This window comes from Zingiber officinale, chromosome 8B (genome assembly GCF_018446385.1).
Source record: "Zingiber officinale cultivar Zhangliang chromosome 8B, Zo_v1.1, whole genome shotgun sequence".
Lineage (NCBI taxonomy): Eukaryota > Viridiplantae > Streptophyta > Magnoliopsida > Zingiberales > Zingiberaceae > Zingiber > Zingiber officinale.
In genome coordinates, this window is record NC_056001.1 from 36,735,560 (window position 1) to 36,753,937 (window position 18,378).

The window sequence follows — 18,378 nt, forward strand, 5'->3', positions numbered from 1 at the left end:
TAAATCGGTATAATAAAGGGATTAAGTTAAATTTTGGATGTATATTTAGATATGTATCAAATTCGTAAAGACTATATACTACCTAAAATCATTTAAAATTAAATAATTAATATTTTAGTATTTCAATTGTTTAAAGATTCTTGTAATAATGTCAATATAACAAAAGTAAATAATATTTTTTTGCAATAAATTATATAGTGTTTTGATAATAAAAATATTTTGAATTAATTAAAAAATTATTGTAGATTTAAACTATTAATCTAAATATATTTGGATCAGGAAACGAGAATCGCTAAAAGCATCGGGATCTCGTTTCCTTTCTTTGGCCGAATTGGCGCCAAAAAATTGCTTCACTTGCAAGCTCGCAACCTGCGAAGCGGCGGCGGTGACGGCGACGGCGACAATGGCGTCCAAACAAGAAGAAGAAGGGGAAGAAGAAGAAGAGAGAGAAGGGGAAGAGTTCGCATCTTCCGACTCCGAGCGAGGCGAGGAAGGATCTGATTACGAAGAGCAAGATGATGAAGAAATCGAACAAGAAGGCGACGAACCCGAGGAGAACCAAGCGTGCTCCTCTGAGTCTCCCTCGTCCGATCAGGATAGGAAGTCCCAGAACGTTGCCGCCCTTTTGAGGTAAACTACCTTTTTTCGGCCTCGCGTTGCTGCTCGTAGCGCAAGTGGTCGGTGGGATTGCGGAATTTAGGGTTTCGATCGTTACTGAAATTGATCATTTCCGGGGGCTTCCGATCTTTGTTGATGAGATTAAAATGCCGTCTTTTACCTCTGTTATTTTGCTCGGATTTGGATGACTATCAGTAGTTGTATCTCATCGCCATGCCCAAGCCACACTCCACTTTTTACCGTTATTTTTATGGTTCACAGTGTTGTTATTATAAGGATATGCTTTTCTCGTTTGGAAATTTAGTAGAAATGTAAATAAGACGGAGTAGATTGAAATGTAATCAAATGAATGTGCTCCATGAACATAATTTTGGTTAAATATTATATAAGACATTCATGATAATAAGTGCTGGATTGATTTCATTCTAGCACATCTTTTAGTTCGTATCAACACTAGCATGAGACCACGGGTTTGACAACTCTGGTAAGATAGATGTCAAATCACCCCATGTAGATTGAAACAGGTGCGCCTAGGTTATGGAAATCTACCCCTATCACAAAGCATGACAAAATAAAACGTGGAGAATTGCCTTGCATGCAAATGCACCAAGAATAGGCCACAAGAAATACATTATATGCACTAAATACCTTGTATGCAATCGAGAATTACCCTGACTAACACAATAATATGGCAAACACAAAGACACAGGAAAAGTCCACAAGTAATAAAACGTGGTTCAATGTGAGCCTAATTTAGAAAGAAAATTTGAATATTTTAATACGAGAGAAAAAATAAAAAAACAAATTTGGGTAAACCCCCTTATGGAAATCAACGCAAGAACCTTCAATATGTCATTGTTGACATGGAGCTAATCCGAAGGACGTATCTGCTCTTGCCTGCATTCTTACCATAGAACACATCAAGAGGTGCTTCACAATGCTGTACAATTCATTAGAGGGGCTAAAGAAGAGTGTAATACGATATGGTGGTGGGCTCATCGATTTGTGTTATATAATCCAAAATTGATATACCAAAGAGAGTTCAACTAAAAAATTGAGTTTATCAGTTTGATTTAGGTATGTAAGCTAGGTAAAATTCTCTATTTTGGTTTGAACCTATGCATACCATTCTGAATTAAATCATCTGGTTTTATATATATATATATATATCAATTTAGTTTTATTTGTTCTTACTATACTGAATGGTTCCCACCCTAATGTAACCATCCTCAATTAGGCAGAGTGGCAAAATAATAACAGTAATAATGCAGGGAAGTGGGATTCATTCAACTATACAAGTTCGTACATACATTTTAACCTAAGAAATAAAGTCTGCAGATCTTTGACTGTGATACTAGTCGAGGTTATATAAAAGCAAGGTTTTCATTGTTACATGGGATAATAGAAATAACAATTTCTACATAGCATAACTGGTAGTTGCTCAGCAGAACATTTAATTAGCCCTGGACATCATTCTGTATCTTGATTTCATGTTTGTGAAATTTGTTTTGTGTTAGCTTACTTAATTTTTCTGATCTTTGCTTTATTTGTCAGAGGAAATCTTCATGTAAGAAGGCAGCCACTTATTCCACGAATTCTCTCTGTCTCTGATGGAGCAGCAGTGGCTAGAAAACCATTTAAGCCACCGTGCTCCAAAAGATACAAGGATCAAAATGATGAACTATCTCGACGGCTTTGGGCTCGTAAAAGGTTTGTTCCATGGGGTTCATCAGCACCAAGGAGACCATTGGTAGCCATTGACTACATTCAGCATCCACCTAGCATTAATAGTGATGATCCTGAAAGAGAAGATCAGCTTCTGCCACCTGGGATAGAGCCTTTAATTTTATGGCAGGCAGATGGAACAGACAAAACAAATGATTTACCTCAAATTGAGGTAGATGCCTTACTTGTTCGCTATCTTCGTCCTCATCAAAGGTATTGTTTTTTTTTTTGCTTCTCTTCCAGATGACCATCTTGTCTGTAGATAAATCCTCATGTTTTCTTTTACCATGTGTTAATATGGTTTTGGTCTTTTGGACCTGTTCAGTTGTTTAAATGTAACTATCTCTTTATCTAGTCAAGGTAGGGTATCAATTTAGTTGCTATGAAGTGTGCTGAGAACTTCAGCTGAACCCATGATATTTGGAATCAAGGCCACCTAATGGGTGTGTTTGTAATGCCCTCATATTAATGTGCAACCCCTCATATTTTGTAGGGAAGGAGTTCAATTTATGTTTGAATGTGTGTCTGGGTTATCTGGTTCTGATGGTGTCTCTGGTTGCATTCTGGCCGATGACATGGGGTACATGGCTTTATCTCATCTTTATCAAGAACAATAGTTTTTTTGTTGTTGATTCATGTGGTCTGCATAATCTAAATCTGATGTTTCTAATTACCTCAATTTTTTGTTAAACTTTTCAGTTTGGGTAAGACACTGCAATCAATAACTTTATTGTATACACTCCTTCGTCAAGGCTTTGATGGGAAACCAATGGTTAAGCGTGCAATGATTGTTACTCCCACAAGCCTTGTTAGCAATTGGGAATCAGAGATTGATAAGTGGATTGGACGAAAAATTAGAGTTGTTGCTCTCTGCGAAACTACACGAGCCGATGTTCTATCCGGGATTGAAAGTTTCCTAAACCCTTGCAGTGCTTTTCAGGTTTTTTTTCTCTTTTTGTCTTTGAAAGTTCCATCAAGCCATAAATTATTGATGAGTATCGCAGTTTAAGGGATCAAGTTTATGGTTCTGATGCATGAATGTCTTTCAGGTGCTTATCATATCTTATGAGACATTCAGAATGCATTCGTCAAAGTTTGATAAAAATGGAAGTTGTGATCTTCTTATATGTGATGAAGCTCACAGGCTTAAGAATGATCAGACGCTAACTAATAGAGTATGGGATATTATTATTTTTTGAAAATGATATTCATTTGCTTCTGAACTTCTTTTCCATTATCTTGATTAGGGTTGCTATTCATTATCTTCATTTTAGCATCACACTGATATTACTCGACTTTTTCTTCACACACAATTTAAACCTCACCTCTTTCTTCTCTGTTACATCTCCTTTATTGAATTAGGCATTGGGTGCTCTTCCTTGTTTAAGGCGTGTCCTATTGTCAGGAACACCAATGCAGGTAGCCTGATTTTTTGTTCTTATAATGCAAGAGTTTTCTATGAGTTTATTATATCTCAACTGTTTTTCTTTCCTGCAGAATGATCTTGAAGAATTTTTTGCCATGGTAAACTTTACAAATCCAGGAATTCTAGGAGATGCTTCATATTTCCGACGATACTATGAGGTGACTTGATGTTTGATACCTTGATAAAGTATTTTCTACATGAATGTTGTGTGTACATTTGGCTATGGTCTGGCAAAAGTATGAAATTTGTGTTTCTTTTTGATGGTTCTAATGGGAAATATCAACTTATAGTTTTGCTTTGCAATAACATGAAACTTTTAGTCAATGAACTTGCCCCTTTAATCATGTGGAAGATGTCAAAAATCACAAAAGATTAAAATCTAAAATCATGAAGCTCAAAATTTAGAATCTCTATCAAACTCTTTTTTACATGTTAATTTTTGTGAAATATTTTTTTTGTTTAATCTAAAATCCTTGACTTCTGAACATGATTTTTGGTTTGAAAATGGTGCTCACTTTGCAATACCTCAGAATACTAGTTTTATTCAATTTAGTCTGATTTTCCTGGAATTCATTATTTCAGTTCCCATCCAACTTATACTCTATTGGAGAAAATTTATGATTATATTACGGCTTAAATACTGCTTGAAAAAATCATTCTGAAATATAAATTAATTAAACTTGAATAGAAACCTTGGTGTAATTAATACCTACATATAATTACTTAAGAGATTGATTGAAGGCTGTATCAATGCTTGACAATAGAAATAAAGAACAGAAAAAAAAGAAATATCCTGCTATTCCATACTGGCTGATTCCAATCTGGTTTAGTTAATTTGGTTTGTGATGTTTCAAATTTCATAGTGATCCAATCTATCCTTTCTTGCGCTTTATCAATGAACTTATCATACTTAGGTTGCACTTAAAACAGCTATTTACAATCTAATTGAGTATAGTGAAGTCCCATATATGATATAACCTATTGTTGTCATGCAATTTCTAGATTGATTTTCTATGTAAGCAGGAGGCTCTGGATTGCACTTCAATTCAACTTGCTTTGTTCATGTCTGCATTTTAAAAATCTATTTCTATAGTTGATTGATGAATTTTAAGTAATTTCAAGTTCAGCTCATGAGAGCTAGTTCGTGAACAAGTTAATAAATATCATGTTTAGAGAATTATGTAGCTTTTATCATTGCATTTGTTTCCTTATTGTCTTGTTCTACTTCAAGGCACCAATAATTTCTGGACGAGAGCCAACAGCAACTCTAGGAGAAAGGAAGTTGGGTATTGAGAGATCAGCAGAACTGAGTGCAAAAGTAAATCAGGTAATTCTTTGGAAAACCGTCTGAAAACTTAATTACACTGCACTACAACAAGATGTGATCATCAAATATATGTACTAATGTACCCTGAGATGCCTGTATAGAGAACATAGAGATGGGACAATCATGATTGCATATATACCAATTTAAACTCCTAGAAGAAGCTCAAAAATTCTAGACATCATCTATGATATCCTTTTTTTCTTGAAGAGTATATATGTGAGTGGTAGTACAACTATTTATCAGGATATGTGAGTCTAGATGCATGATGTAGTATACCAAATTTCTTGGAGAGTGATAGCAACAAGTAGATGCATTTAAATATTTATGAGAGTGAAACTGTTTGCTGTTTAGAAATAAGATGTATTATGACAGTAGCATCAGCAGGGAACAGTGATTCTCTAATCATGGTAGATCAACCATCTTAGAGATAGAGCCTACACTACAAAAACTCTTTATGAGATTTTATTCATTATATAAAACTAATTTGCATAATTTTTTTTCTTGTTTGTGTCTATATAATAGCTCCATAAATTTTAAATTTCTACAAATCATAATAGAACAGTTTCTCAAAGCTGGTTTGTGAATAAACACTTTATTGCAAAATTCCTTGTGCTTACTTGCGATCTATTTTGTCATATTTCAGTTTATACTTAGAAGGACAAACACATTGTTGTCAAATCACTTACCACCTAAGGTATGCTGTCTCTTCTTATAACCTTGAAAGTTGAAATTTACTTTGCCAAAGACGAGCTTAAAATTCTATCGTAAGATAAGTGATGCTCTTCTTGACAAGGTTTACAACTCTGCACGTTAAGTTATTTTTCTGTTTATAGGACAATGATTGATAATGACACAGAAGCTTTCTGCTGAGATCTAGTGTTGCACATTCTTCTAGATCATACTTTTATGCATACCACAGGCACAATTCCCAACTTATGTATTTGCACTTGTAGTCTTGTACTTAAATATTTGGTAGGATTTTTGTGTATTCCCATTTTCTATATTAAATGCATAAACACCAGAAGAGCAGTAATCATTAGTTATAAGTACATGCTATCAGCACTAATTAGTTAATATCTGCTATTGGCACTAAGGAGGATTTTTCTTCCGTTTCATGTAGCTAAGCTTCCTTAATAGAGAACAATCACAAATTTGAATAGTAATGTACAACCCAGCATCTTGAAATAAAGTTCCCAGTTTTGCAATATTGGAAGAGAGCCCCACTATATTTGTTGTTAGGGAGAATAGATTTTACGTTTCAATAGAAAAGTTGATAGAGACCATAAGTGGCACTCACATATCTGTTGCGACATGTCGTTTACTAGCTATTAAATTTCAAGTATGCGTCCTTTTTGTGATGCACAATTATTATGCTCAGGCTAAAGTTCAATTGGAAAAGAGAATTTCAGTTTCTAAGAGAAGAAAAAAAGTCACCTCCTATGTTGCTTAGAGCATAGGAGATAATATTTCTTTCAGTGTTGTAAATAGAGGTAGGCGGTGACGGGGTCAGTGGCCGCCCACTGCCTAGGCGGTTGAATTTTTTTTACTATTTTTTATACATAATATTATAAATAATCATTATTTTTTATAATATTTACATTTAATCAAATATATTAATTAAAAATTAAATATTTAGAGCATCCACATCAGTTACCCTATTCAAAGATTTTATCCTAAATTTTGAATAGGTTAACTAAAAATCATCTGCATCAGTTACTCTATCAATTCCCTAAATTTAGATTTGATGAATAGTGATTCTCTAAATTTAGAGAATGAAATCTTTACCCTAAAAATAAAATAATATTTCTTTTTAATCTCTCTCCTTCTACTCAATCTCTCTCATTCCAGTCATTCCATAAATATAATAATAAAAAATAGAAGAAAGTGAAGAAAATAATAAAAAATTGATGATGGAAATTTTAGGGTATTTGATATAGTGTGTAGTGAAAAGTGATTATCTAAATTTAATAAAGTGGGTCATTTACCCTAAATTTTAGATATAGTAATAGAGAAACTGATGTGGATGCTCTTAATATTTTAAAATAAAAAATTATATATATATATATATATATATAATGGGATAATTTTATTAGATTTTAATTAAGTCTATTTAAATTATTCCAATCATAGTTAGTAGTTGATTAAAATTATTAATCTAAAATAATTTAATTAAACACTAACTTACAACTAATCCGTGTACCCTGTTTTGGCAGGGCAACGAGTTTGATGCTCGTCCGGATCGCATGACGAGTTCGGACGCGTCGTTGAGCCCGAGCAACGTGTCAGACTTGTTGTTGGATCGGGGTGACTCCTCCGAGCTCGTCATTGAGCTCGGGCAACACATTCGGACGTGTCGCAGGGCCCGGGCAACGCGTTCGAGCTTGCGCGATGCGTCCAAACTAGTCGCCAGGCTCAAGCGATGCGTCCAGGCTCATCGCGATGGCGAAACGGCAAGCACGACGGCTCCTGGAGCGGCAGTGGCGGAAGAAGGTGAGTTACTGCCTAATGCACCGCCTCAGCCTGAGGTGGTGCAATTGATACCCGCCTAGGCGGCTTTAACCGCCATTTAGAACACTGATTTCTCCCAAATATTTGTGGTCCCCACGTCCATGCCACTTCTCAAATATCCTAAGTTTCATAATTAATATCTCACCAACCCAAAATTTATGAGTCTCATCTATCAAATATTCCAAATTTCACACTCAAATATCTCACCAACTAAATATTTATGGGTTCCATTCTCATTTTATTAATTTACATTTAATTTTACATTTAATCCCAAATATCCCCGCCCACCCCACTGTCATGCTGCAGCGTTGTTGTGTTTTTTTTTAAAAAAAACAGAAATCACGGGGCAAAACTCTATGCCCGGTGATTTAATACCCTCACTTTTATTCTCTCCAATGGGAGATATTTGAAGTGAGGGGATATTTGGTGAAATATCCCCTTCAAATATCCCTCATTGTGGTTGCCCTTATATATACATATATTTATTTTTTTTTTCATTTTTATTTTTAAATAATTTTAATTTTTAATACGAACTTGATTGTTATAATGCAGATAATTGAAGTGGTATGCTGTCGATTGACTCCTCTGCAACTTGAACTCTACAACCATTTTATTCAATCAAAAAATGTCAGAGCTCGTTCTTGTGAATATGTAGTACCTTTTATTTGTGAATTCATTAAGTAATTTTGCTAATGAGAGGTTTTTCTTCAATATTTTTCATTTCTATAGGTTAAGAGAGTCATATCTGAAGAGATGAAGCAATCCAAAATTTTAGCATATATAACTGCTCTAAAGAAGTTATGCAATCATCCAAAGGTAAATACTGATCATTGCAACTTGTTTGGCGAACATAGCTCCATGACATTATCACAATAAAAGTAGAGTATGAGCCATTTTTATTAGCCTTTTAATTTGCTTTCATTCTGCAAGTGATTGTTTTGAGTTCATTGTTAAACATTGACATCTATTCCATATAAGCTACTCATTATCTGGTGGCTCATATTGTCCAGCATCAAAGTGTTTATTAAGAATAAAGAATGGAGATCCTATGTGTGGGCATACATATTGCTAGCACATTGGTATGAATTATTTCTTTTTGTGTTGTTTGACACATTCAAGGTGTTTAGTATTTGCTGCTTATGACTGTCAAGTAGATCATCTCAAGTTTTTTTGTTGTTTAACTTCCGATTTCTATTTCTTCAATGCTTGGAAGAAGATGGTTTCCAAGGCACTTTGGAAATTTTCTTAGACATAGCAAACCATATTTGTAAGGTTTAAGTCTTTATCAACCTCTTAAATTTAGGTGATTACAGTTAGTGATTGAACTTTCAAAAGTATGCAGTTGGAAATGCCAGTAGATGATGGCACAAGGGATGCCTTTATATCTCAACTATTTGCCCTTTTGCAGTCTACTACTTGGTTCTTATCTCATCATTTTGCTTTATGTAAGGCTTCAATGCTGGCAATACCTTGGTAATTTAGTCACTTTTTAATATGGTATATACGAGTTAACTTCCAAAGAATTGTTTTAGTCATTAATTAAAATATGCTCATATTATTTATTGTTCTGGCCTCTTGCTTTCTCTTTTTTGTTGGCTCTTAATTTCTATTTACTGCCATATAATTGTTTTTCCTTTCTTTGATCAGCTCATATATGATTCTATCAAAAGTGATAAATCAGGAACATCAGGATTCAGTGACTGCATACGATTTTTTCCTCCTGAATTATTTTCTGGAAGGTATAATCAAATACTATTTTATTTGATTACTAACCTCAATTTTTCATTTGTCCCTGATTTTAATTCTTTAATAGATCTGGCACCTGGACTGGTGGTGCTGGAGTATGGGTGGAGCTATCTGGAAAAATGCATGTCCTGGCACGACTACTTGGACATCTTCGTCAAAAGACAGATGACAGAATCGTTCTTGTATCCAACTATACTCAGGTGCATTCTTGTAGATAGTTAACTTCACTTGCCAAAGTGCTAGACTCGTTTTTCTCTCTTGGTAATAAATGAAGAAAATTAATTGCTAATATGCAACTCGGAAAGAAACTAATTGTTGTCAGCTTATCCAATTTAGTCTCCTTAATCTGCTTTTTTACGTGTACTTTACTTTAGTATTCAAGAATACTCTGGCAATATTTATTGTTTTCCTTTTGTTTGTTAAATATTTCTTGTTTTCCTGTTTCATAGGTTCAGTTAGTTCGCATGGAATGATTTGAGTTATATTGAAAACAATAATTTTTTTAGCTTATATACATGATCAAACACTATTCTCATGTAGCAGCCATAAGATCCTTGTGCAGCACAATGACAACTTCTGCATACACAAGCCAAGTGTTGAACTTTTTCTTAGTCGTTTTGTTGGGGGCATTCTGATCATTTTAGATGTATTTCCAAGCACCTTCCTGTTTTGCCTTAGTTTTTAGTCAGCAGGGATTTGTCAAGGTAGCATCAAGATGTCCACGATATATAGCTCTTTTTAGAGAAATAATGAGGACATGACCTCTGGTGTATAGAGATGATTAACAAAGTTAAGTCCTAGATGTAGCTTTTATGGTTAGACAATGCTTTTAGGTTTCTTTTGACGGATAAGCGAAACTTTCTTTAAAATTCATGTTCAGTTGGAGTTCTGCCATGGCATATTTTCCGTTTCATAATTTCTAGTTGTTAGAATAAGTATAGGGGTAGTTTGGTCTTTTGGTTAATTTGCTCTTTTCTATATAAAGGCCTAACTCGTGGTTCCCAAAGACACGAGATTTTAGGTTTTGCTTTGTACATGGTATCAGAGCGAGGTTAAAACCCTAAACCTAATTTCCTTATCCCTCCCGAGCCAACCCTAACTTCCTTTCTTTGCACCGCTGCGTCGCTGCCTCACGACGCAACCTCACGACGGCGCGAGCTTTCCCTCGTCGCGCCTCTCTCGCAGCACCTCTGCGCCGCCGCCGCCTTCTGTTCTCTGCGACGCCGCCGCCGCCTTCTGTTCTCACACGAAGCTAGGGCCTGCCCGCGAGCTTTCCCTGCGCCACCTCCTCTTTCTTTCTTCTCTCCGGCCGGAGGCTTCTTCTGCTCTCTTGCGAGTTGCGCTGCGCAGGGAGAAAAACGCGATCTTTTGGCGATCCGCCGCTGGTTCTCCTCCAACCAGTACTCTGCCGCTGGTATAAGTTGGTATCTCTGGGTGTTTGTCTTCATTTTCTTGTTGCTGAATGTTAATGGTTGGCACACATACTTTTGGATATCATTCATCCCTCTGATTCTGCTGCTTGCTATTGGCACTAAACTGGAGCATGTGATTACCCAGTTGGCTCATGAGGTTGCTGAAAAACATTCTGCGATTGAAGGAGATTTAAGTTGTTGGTTGCCCTGTTTTCCAGCCCTCCTACTTGGCTGTCTGCCGTTGTTGGTTCTCCTGGCAAAAGCCTTTCCAAAACAGATCCGTCTGGTTCACAGCTCTATTCATGGCTGCATCTGGCGCCCCAAAGCCAGATACCTCAATCTTTACCAACCATATAACTGCACCTCTTTCTTTCGAACAGTTGGATGGTAAAAATTATATCTCTTGGGCATCTCACATTGAGCTTTGGCTTGTTGGACAGGGTTATGAGACACATCTCACTCAAACTGAAGAAGATGTTCAAGTCGCCGATCGTCCTCTGTGGAAGAAGGTTGACGCTCAGTTATGTTGTATTATCCGAGCCACCATCCATTCATCTCTTAGGAATGCCTTCCGTACTTACAAAACCTGCAAAGATGTTTGGACACAAGCTCAACAACTCTTTACAAACACCTCTCGACGACTCTATCAAGTTTGTGAAGATCTCATGATCATCCTCAGCGCCCATCAGATTAAGGATTCAATGTCGACTTATCTGGGTTCAGTGTCTAGCCTTCTTTGTGACTTCAATGAACTGCTCCCACCTGCGGCCGATCCTATTGAAGAGCTTGAAAATCGGAAGAAATTTTTTATGTCTTTGGCTTTATATGGTTTGCCCACAGATTATTCTCATGTCCGTGACCAGATCCTGGGCAGCTCCACAGAAGCTACCATGGAAAATACCTGGGCGACTCTTCTCCGTGTCCCGGCCAAAGTTTTGACGATGCCTTCTTCTGTTCCTGTCGACTCGTCAGCTTTGGTCTCTCGACACAAAGGACCTCCACCTCGCAAGGGTGGCAAAGGACGCCCTTGGTGTGATCATTGCCACCGACCGGGACACACGATTGATAAATGCTGGAGTTTACATGGTCGTCCTCCTCGTGCTGCTCAGATTGTTCAGAGCTCTGTTGCTCCTTCAGCTTCCACTTCACAGTTAACACCTGATTCGACTTCAACACCTTCTTATATTGACTTTCTGAAATGGTTTGAGGATCGACAGACTTCGGGTTCCACTGCTACCATTGCAGACACTGGTACTTCCTTTGCTGGCATATCTCATTCTTCAGGTCCTTGGGTTCTTGATTCTGGGGCCACCGATCATATCACTGGTAATAAATCCCTTTTTTCCTCTCTCACTACTTCTGGTAATTTACCAATGGTCACCATGGCCAATGGTTCCCAGACTCAATCCCAGGGTATTGGTATTGTTCATCCTTCTTCATCTCTTTCAATTCATAATGTTCTTTATGTTCCCGACGCTCCTTTTAATCTATTGTCGATAAGTCAACTTACTCGATCTCTTGATTGTGTCATTTCTTTTACTAACACGTCTGTTTCCTTACAAGACCGGAGTACAGGGAGGATGATTGGCTTCAGATGTGAATCTCATGGCCTATATCGGCTTCAACAACCCTCTTTTGTTGGTTCGGCGGTGGCATCTCCACTTCTTATCCATGCTCAGTTGGGACGTCCCGGTCTTAATAAGTTGAAACAGTTACATCCTAGTCTTTTTCACTTAGAGTCTTTATCTTGTGCGTCGTGTCAATTAGGCAAGCATGTTCGTAGTTCTTTTTCTCCTCGTATTGAAAGTCGGGCTATGTCTCCTTTTGCTTTGGTTCATTCTGATATTTGGGGTCCGAGTCGTGTTTCCTCTACAATGGGGGCAAGGTATTTTGTTACTTTTATAGACGATTTTTCCCGTTGTACATGGTTATATCTAATGAAGGATCGTTCAGAATTGTTTTCTATTTTTGAATCCTTTTTCTTTGAAATAAAAACTTAATTTGGTACTTCCCTTCGAAGCTTACAAAGTGATAATGCACGCGAGTATTTGTCTACTCAATTTCGTACCTTCTTGACATCTCATGGTGTGCTGCATCGCACGTCTTGCCCTCATACCCCTCAACAGAATGGGGTTGCAGAACGCAAGAATCGTCATCTCCTTGAAACCACTCGGACTCTTCTTCTCCATTCTCATGTCCCTCATCAGTTTTGGGGTGATGCGGTACTTACTGCATGTTATCTCATCAATCGCATGCCTTCATCCACTCTCCAGGGTAAAATACCTCATCAGGTACTTTATCCACATCAGTCCCTTCATCCTCTACCACCTCGGGTCTTTGGTTCTATTTGTTTTGCTCATGCTCTTGATCCCGGCATTGACAAACTCTCTCCCCGATCTCATAAGTGTGTCTTCCTTGGGTACCCACGGTCTCAGAAAGGGTACAAGTGTTATTCCCCTACTCTTCGTCGATACTTCATCTCTACTGACGTCACATTCTTTGAGTCGGTTTCCTTTTTTGGTCCTTCTGCTTCACAGGCCGAGGTTTCTCCCTCTCCACCTGCACCAGTGACTATCTCTTACCCTCCGGAGGCGCCTCTATCACCTCCGGCCTCGTCTCCTCCTTTGCAGGTTTATCAGCGTCGTCCTCGTTCTGCTTTGCCGCCGACCAACACTGACACTGCTGTGGGCACATCTTTGGAGCCAAGTCCTTCGTCGTTTCCTCCGGTCCCATCTCCTGACTCTGATGTTCCTATTGCACTTCGAAAGGGTATGCGTTCCACTCGTAATCCTTCTCCTCACTATGTTTCTTTAAGCTATCATCGTCTTTCCCCATCCTATTATTATTGTCTGTCTTCCCTGTCGTCTGTTTCTCTTCCAAAGACTGCAGGTGATGCCTTTGCTCATCCAGGATGGAAACAAGCTATGCTTGATGAAATGAGTGCCTTACAGAGCAGTGGGACTTGGGATCTCGTTCCTCTACCTCCTGGGAAGTCAGTGGTTGGTTGTCGATGGGTGCTTACGGTAAAAATTGGTGTAGACGGCACGGTTGATCGGCTTAAGGCTCGTCTTGTCGCTAAAGGCTATACTCAGGTATTTGGATTGGATTATGGAGACACCTTTTCTCCTGTTGCCAAGATGTCTTCTGTGCGTCTTTTTCTGTCTATTGTTGCAATTCGCCATTGGCCTCTTCATCAATTGGACATCAAGAATGCATTCTTACATGGTGACCTGCTCGAGGAAGTCTACATGGAACAACCTCCGTGTTTTGTTGCTCAGGGGGAGTCTTCTGGTCTTGTATGTCGCTTGCGGAAATCTTTATATGGTCTCAAGCAGTCACCCAGAGCATGGTTCGATGGATTTAGTACCGTAATTCAGCAGTTTGGCATGACTCAAAGCGAGGCTGATCATTCTGTTTTTATCGCCACTCATCTACGGTTGCATCTATGTAGTGGTTTATGTTGATGATATTGTCATCACAGGTAATGATCATCTTGGGATTTCACAAGTAAAACAACATCTTTTCAAACATTTCCAGACAAAGGATCTTGGCAAACTCAAATATTTTCTAGGGATAGAAGTGGCACAGTCTAAAGATGGGATCATTATATCCCAAAGGAAGTATGCAATGGATATTTTGGAAGAAACAGGAATGTTAAACTCAAAGATAGTCGACAATCCCATGGATCCTAATGTCAAGCTCCTACCAAATCAGGGGGAGCCTTTTTCAGATCCTGAACGGTATAGGCGATTGGTAGGGAAACTAAGCTACCTTACTGTCACTCGTCCGGATATCTCATTTGCAGTGAGTGTAGTAAGTCAGTTTCTTAGCTCTCCATGCAAAGAACATTGGGATGCAGTGACTCGCATTGTTCGATATATCAGGGGTGCACCAGGAAAGGGTCTTCTATATGAAGACAAAGGACATACTCAAGTCGTGGGATATTCTGATGCAGATTGGGCAGGATCTCCCTTTGATAGAAGATCCACTTCTGGATTTTGTATATTTGTCGGAGGTAACCTTGTTTCTTGGAAAAGCAAAAAACAGAATGTTGTGGCAAGATCCAGTGCAGAGGCAGAATATCGAGCTATGACTATTGCTAGTCAAGAACTTATATGGTTAAAACAGTTGCTTCAGGAATTAAGGTTTGGAGAGGTTACACAAATGTCACTTATATGTGACAACCAGGCCGCTATGCATATTGCCTCAAATCCAGTCTTCCATGAGAGAACAAAGCATATTGAAGTTGACTGTCACTTTGTCAGAGAGAAAGTCATATCTGGAGAAATATCTACTAGCTTTGTCAACTCAAATAATCAACTAGCAGATATATTCACTAAATCACTTAGAGGTCCTCAGATTGACTACATATGTAACAAGCTTGGTGTATATGATTTATATTCTCAAGCTTGAGAGGGAGTGTTAGAATAAGTATAGGGGTAGTTTGGTCTTTTGGTTAATTTGCTCTTTTCTATATAAAGGCCTAACTCGTGGTTCCCAAAGACACGAGATTTTAGGTTTTGCTTTGTACACTAGTCATTTGTTTTGTGTGAATATTTCTTTGCCATACTCCCATGAAGGGGAGCCTTGGCGCAACGGTAAAGTTGTTGCTTTGTGATCAAAAGGTCACGGGTTCAGATCCTGGAAACAACCTCTTGCAAAAAAAGCAGGGTAAGGCTGCGTACAATGGATCCTTCTCCGGGACCGCGCATAGTGCACCGGGCTGCTCTTTTTTTTTTTTTACTCCCATGTTCAGTAATGCAATATGATTGAAGTGCATCCTCTGGAATTCCTTTAGACATTGGATCTCTTTGCTCAATTGTGCCGGGAAAGGCGGTACCCCTTTTTGAGGCTTGATGGAACTACATCCATTGGAAAAAGGCAGAAGCTGGTCAATTATTTTAACGATCCATCTAAGGTTGGCAACTTCTTTATTTTGACCCACAGCAAATGTACAATCATTTTTTCATCGTAATGATATGGCAGATTCCAAGCAGGATGAGTTTGCATTCCTTCTAAGCAGCAAAGCTGGTGGCTGTGGACTTAATTTGATTGGCGGAAATCGTCTGGTTCTTTTTGATCCAGATTGGAATCCTGCTAATGACAAACAGGTACTATTTTCACTAGACTGCCTTTCTACATGCTATAATGGGTGGTAATTTTCAGATTGTTTCTGTTCTCTTTGAAGGCTGCAGCAAGAGTGTGGAGGGATGGACAAAAGAAGCGAGTCTATATCTATCGATTCTTAAGTACAGGAACCATAGAAGAAAAGGTTTGAACATTTAAATTTATGGCCTAATATATCCAGGAAATAAAATATTTCACATTGCAATTTCATTATAAAATTTTTGTTTCTGAGAAACCTCGTGAATAATATTCCTTAACAGACTCAAATTCTAACTTGAGTGCAACCAGATTGGTCAGTTTAAGAAATCATTTGGGCCTGGTTAGTTGCGTGCTGTGCACGTAAAGTCGTAAACATGTGTTTGTAGAGTGTCAAATATCCGTAGTCAGTAGAGTTTCAAACCATAAACTCACAGTCAAAAGTTTCACTGAAGTATAATTCAGTTTGTAATGAGAGAATGCAATACTGATACAACCTTCTTTAGGTGTACCAGCGTCAAATGTCGAAGGAAGGACTTCAGAAAGTTATTCAGAAGGAGCAAGCAGAAAGTGAGATGCCACAAGTGTGTAATTGTCCCAAGCTTTTACTCTACTTTCCTTTCTAGCAGTTCCTGATGCTCGAGATACATGTTATTTCAGGGGAACTTTTTCTCTGCAGAAGACCTGCGTGATCTTTTTACTTTTCATGAAAATGTCAGGTAGTTCAAAATATTACTTTTCATGAAACTCTCTTAATTAACTAATTTAGCATTATGTTTGCTGACTTTAAATTCTGTAAGGTCTGAGATTCATGAAAACATGAATTGTGCGCGTTGCAAGAAAGAGCCAACAGCAATGGACAGAACTTCGAATGAGATAGAGTTAGATAATCTTGGGGGCTCATGTGAAGGAAAAGAGCAGCCCAATGTTGCGGTGAATGATATTGGTGGATTTGCTCAAGTTGCTGGATGTTCACATAAATTGCAAAGCTCACAGCGACAGGCTAGAACTTGTTTCCTTAAGCCTTGTATCATTTCTTATAAACAAAGAAAAGCTAGATGTTCGCTGACACTATTATCTTTTCTCTCACTGTTTTCAGCTCGGAACCCCATCCGAAGAAGATTTGGGAAGCTGGGGCCATCACCCAGACCCAGCAACTGTACCTGATGCAATTCTTCAATTGTCAGCTGGTGATGAGGTTTGTAACATCCAAGTAACTACTTATATTGTGCCTTACATCGATAACTTTTTCGAAAATGAAGAAAAAAATTTACATGCATAATTGTTCCTCGTGTCTTGGCAAGTTCATGATTCCTTATTATATAGTACCTTGATGCCTTTTTAACTACAATAATGGCAGGATCAGGAATATTACTTTACAACATGTTTCTCTCCTATGACTAGATTTTATTTCGACACAGAAATTAATCGCAGGTGGCACAGGCATAGCCTGAAAAATCTTTCATGAACTTATTTAGTTTTTCGTTTTTTTCCTTACGCGTGAGTTCGCTGCTAAATCTAAACACAGATTTAACATGCTTGATTCTCCATTTCAGGTGGCATTTGTATTTACTAATCAGGTGGATGGAAAGCTTGTTCCTGTTGAATCTGCATCAAGATCCCAAAACCAGAACCAAACCTATGGGAACTTAATGGTGTCTGCAAACTTTAAACAACAAAACCAAAACACTCGCCAAAAGAGTTTAGCGACTGTAGGCACCACCGTGTCGTGGGAGTCAAAGTCGATAAGAAGAACATTGCCCAAATTACATGCGATTGAGAAGCCTAATGCTTCTTTTGGCGGTCTATCCTCCCTCAAAAGGACACCTACCTCTGCTTTGTCTGACGATGATTTCACTTAAACCAGCTTGTTTGATCCTTTATTAAACCGAAACTGATCCTCTGCCGCCACACTCAAATCGGTATATACCACAGAAACAAAGTTGCAGATACTCAACACATTGGTGAAGGTCCCTTCTATATCTATAATCAAACGAGCCTCTTTTTCTTGTTTTTTCATGTTGCAGTCATCATTATTATCATGTTTTTGCATAAAATTGTCATTCGGTTTGTATTACTTTTGTGAACAAATATGAAAATAATTAATTTTAGTGTTGTAGCATAACACCCATAATTAATATAACAAATAAAATTATTTTAACGTAATTAATATTATAATACATGAATTACTAATTTAATTAAAATTATTCAAAGTAGATTAACTAATTTTAATTAATTTAATAGAATTTTAACAAATTTTTGCAGTTTTCTTTGACCATGTTAGTAAGATTAGATCATTTACTTTATATAATAATGTTGTAATTTTTATTAAATTTAGTTTAAAATAATTTTAATTAAATTGAAACATATCAAAGTGATTTTGACTATCATAATATTAAAATGTTTTTCATTAAATTAAAGGGACTAAATTAAATAAGTGTTTGTTTTATCATTTTTATTTATATAACAAAATTAAATTAAATCACTATATCTAATTTAAAAAAAAATAATCT

General features: G+C 37.5%; 1 protein-coding gene across 1 annotated transcript; it reads left to right on the plus strand.

The window, feature by feature from the left end:
• Nucleotides 1–19: 19 nt before the first annotated feature.
• Nucleotides 20–17,977, plus strand: LOC122015266 (DNA repair and recombination protein RAD54-like). Its single transcript, XM_042572064.1, has 21 exons — nt 20–630; nt 2,173–2,556; nt 2,837–2,923; nt 3,043–3,283; nt 3,393–3,518; nt 3,706–3,762; nt 3,841–3,927; nt 5,001–5,096; nt 5,740–5,790; nt 8,157–8,231; nt 8,334–8,420; nt 9,252–9,343; nt 9,418–9,550; nt 15,561–15,680; nt 15,760–15,873; nt 15,951–16,034; nt 16,372–16,449; nt 16,526–16,584; nt 16,666–16,867; nt 16,965–17,063; nt 17,422–17,977. The coding sequence occupies exons 1-21, from the start codon at nt 404–406 to the stop codon at nt 17,725–17,727; spliced, it is 2,805 nt and encodes a 934-aa protein (XP_042427998.1). The 5' UTR covers nt 20–403; the 3' UTR covers nt 17,728–17,977.
• Nucleotides 17,978–18,378: the final 401 nt, after the last annotated feature.

What these genes read in the sequence shown, in the direction of transcription:
- LOC122015266 (XM_042572064.1), top strand. Translation starts at nt 404, where the DNA reads ATGGCGTCCAAACAAGAAGAAGAAGGGGAAGAAGAAGAAGAGAGAGAA. An exon ending in AACGTTGCCGCCCTTTTGAG is followed by an intron (nt 631 to 2,172) that starts GTAAACTACCTT and finishes TTTATTTGTCAG; the next exon opens with AGGAAATCTTCATGTAAGAA. An exon ending in TTGTATCCAACTATACTCAG is followed by an intron (nt 9,551 to 15,560) that starts GTGCATTCTTGT and finishes GAATTCCTTTAG; the next exon opens with ACATTGGATCTCTTTGCTCA.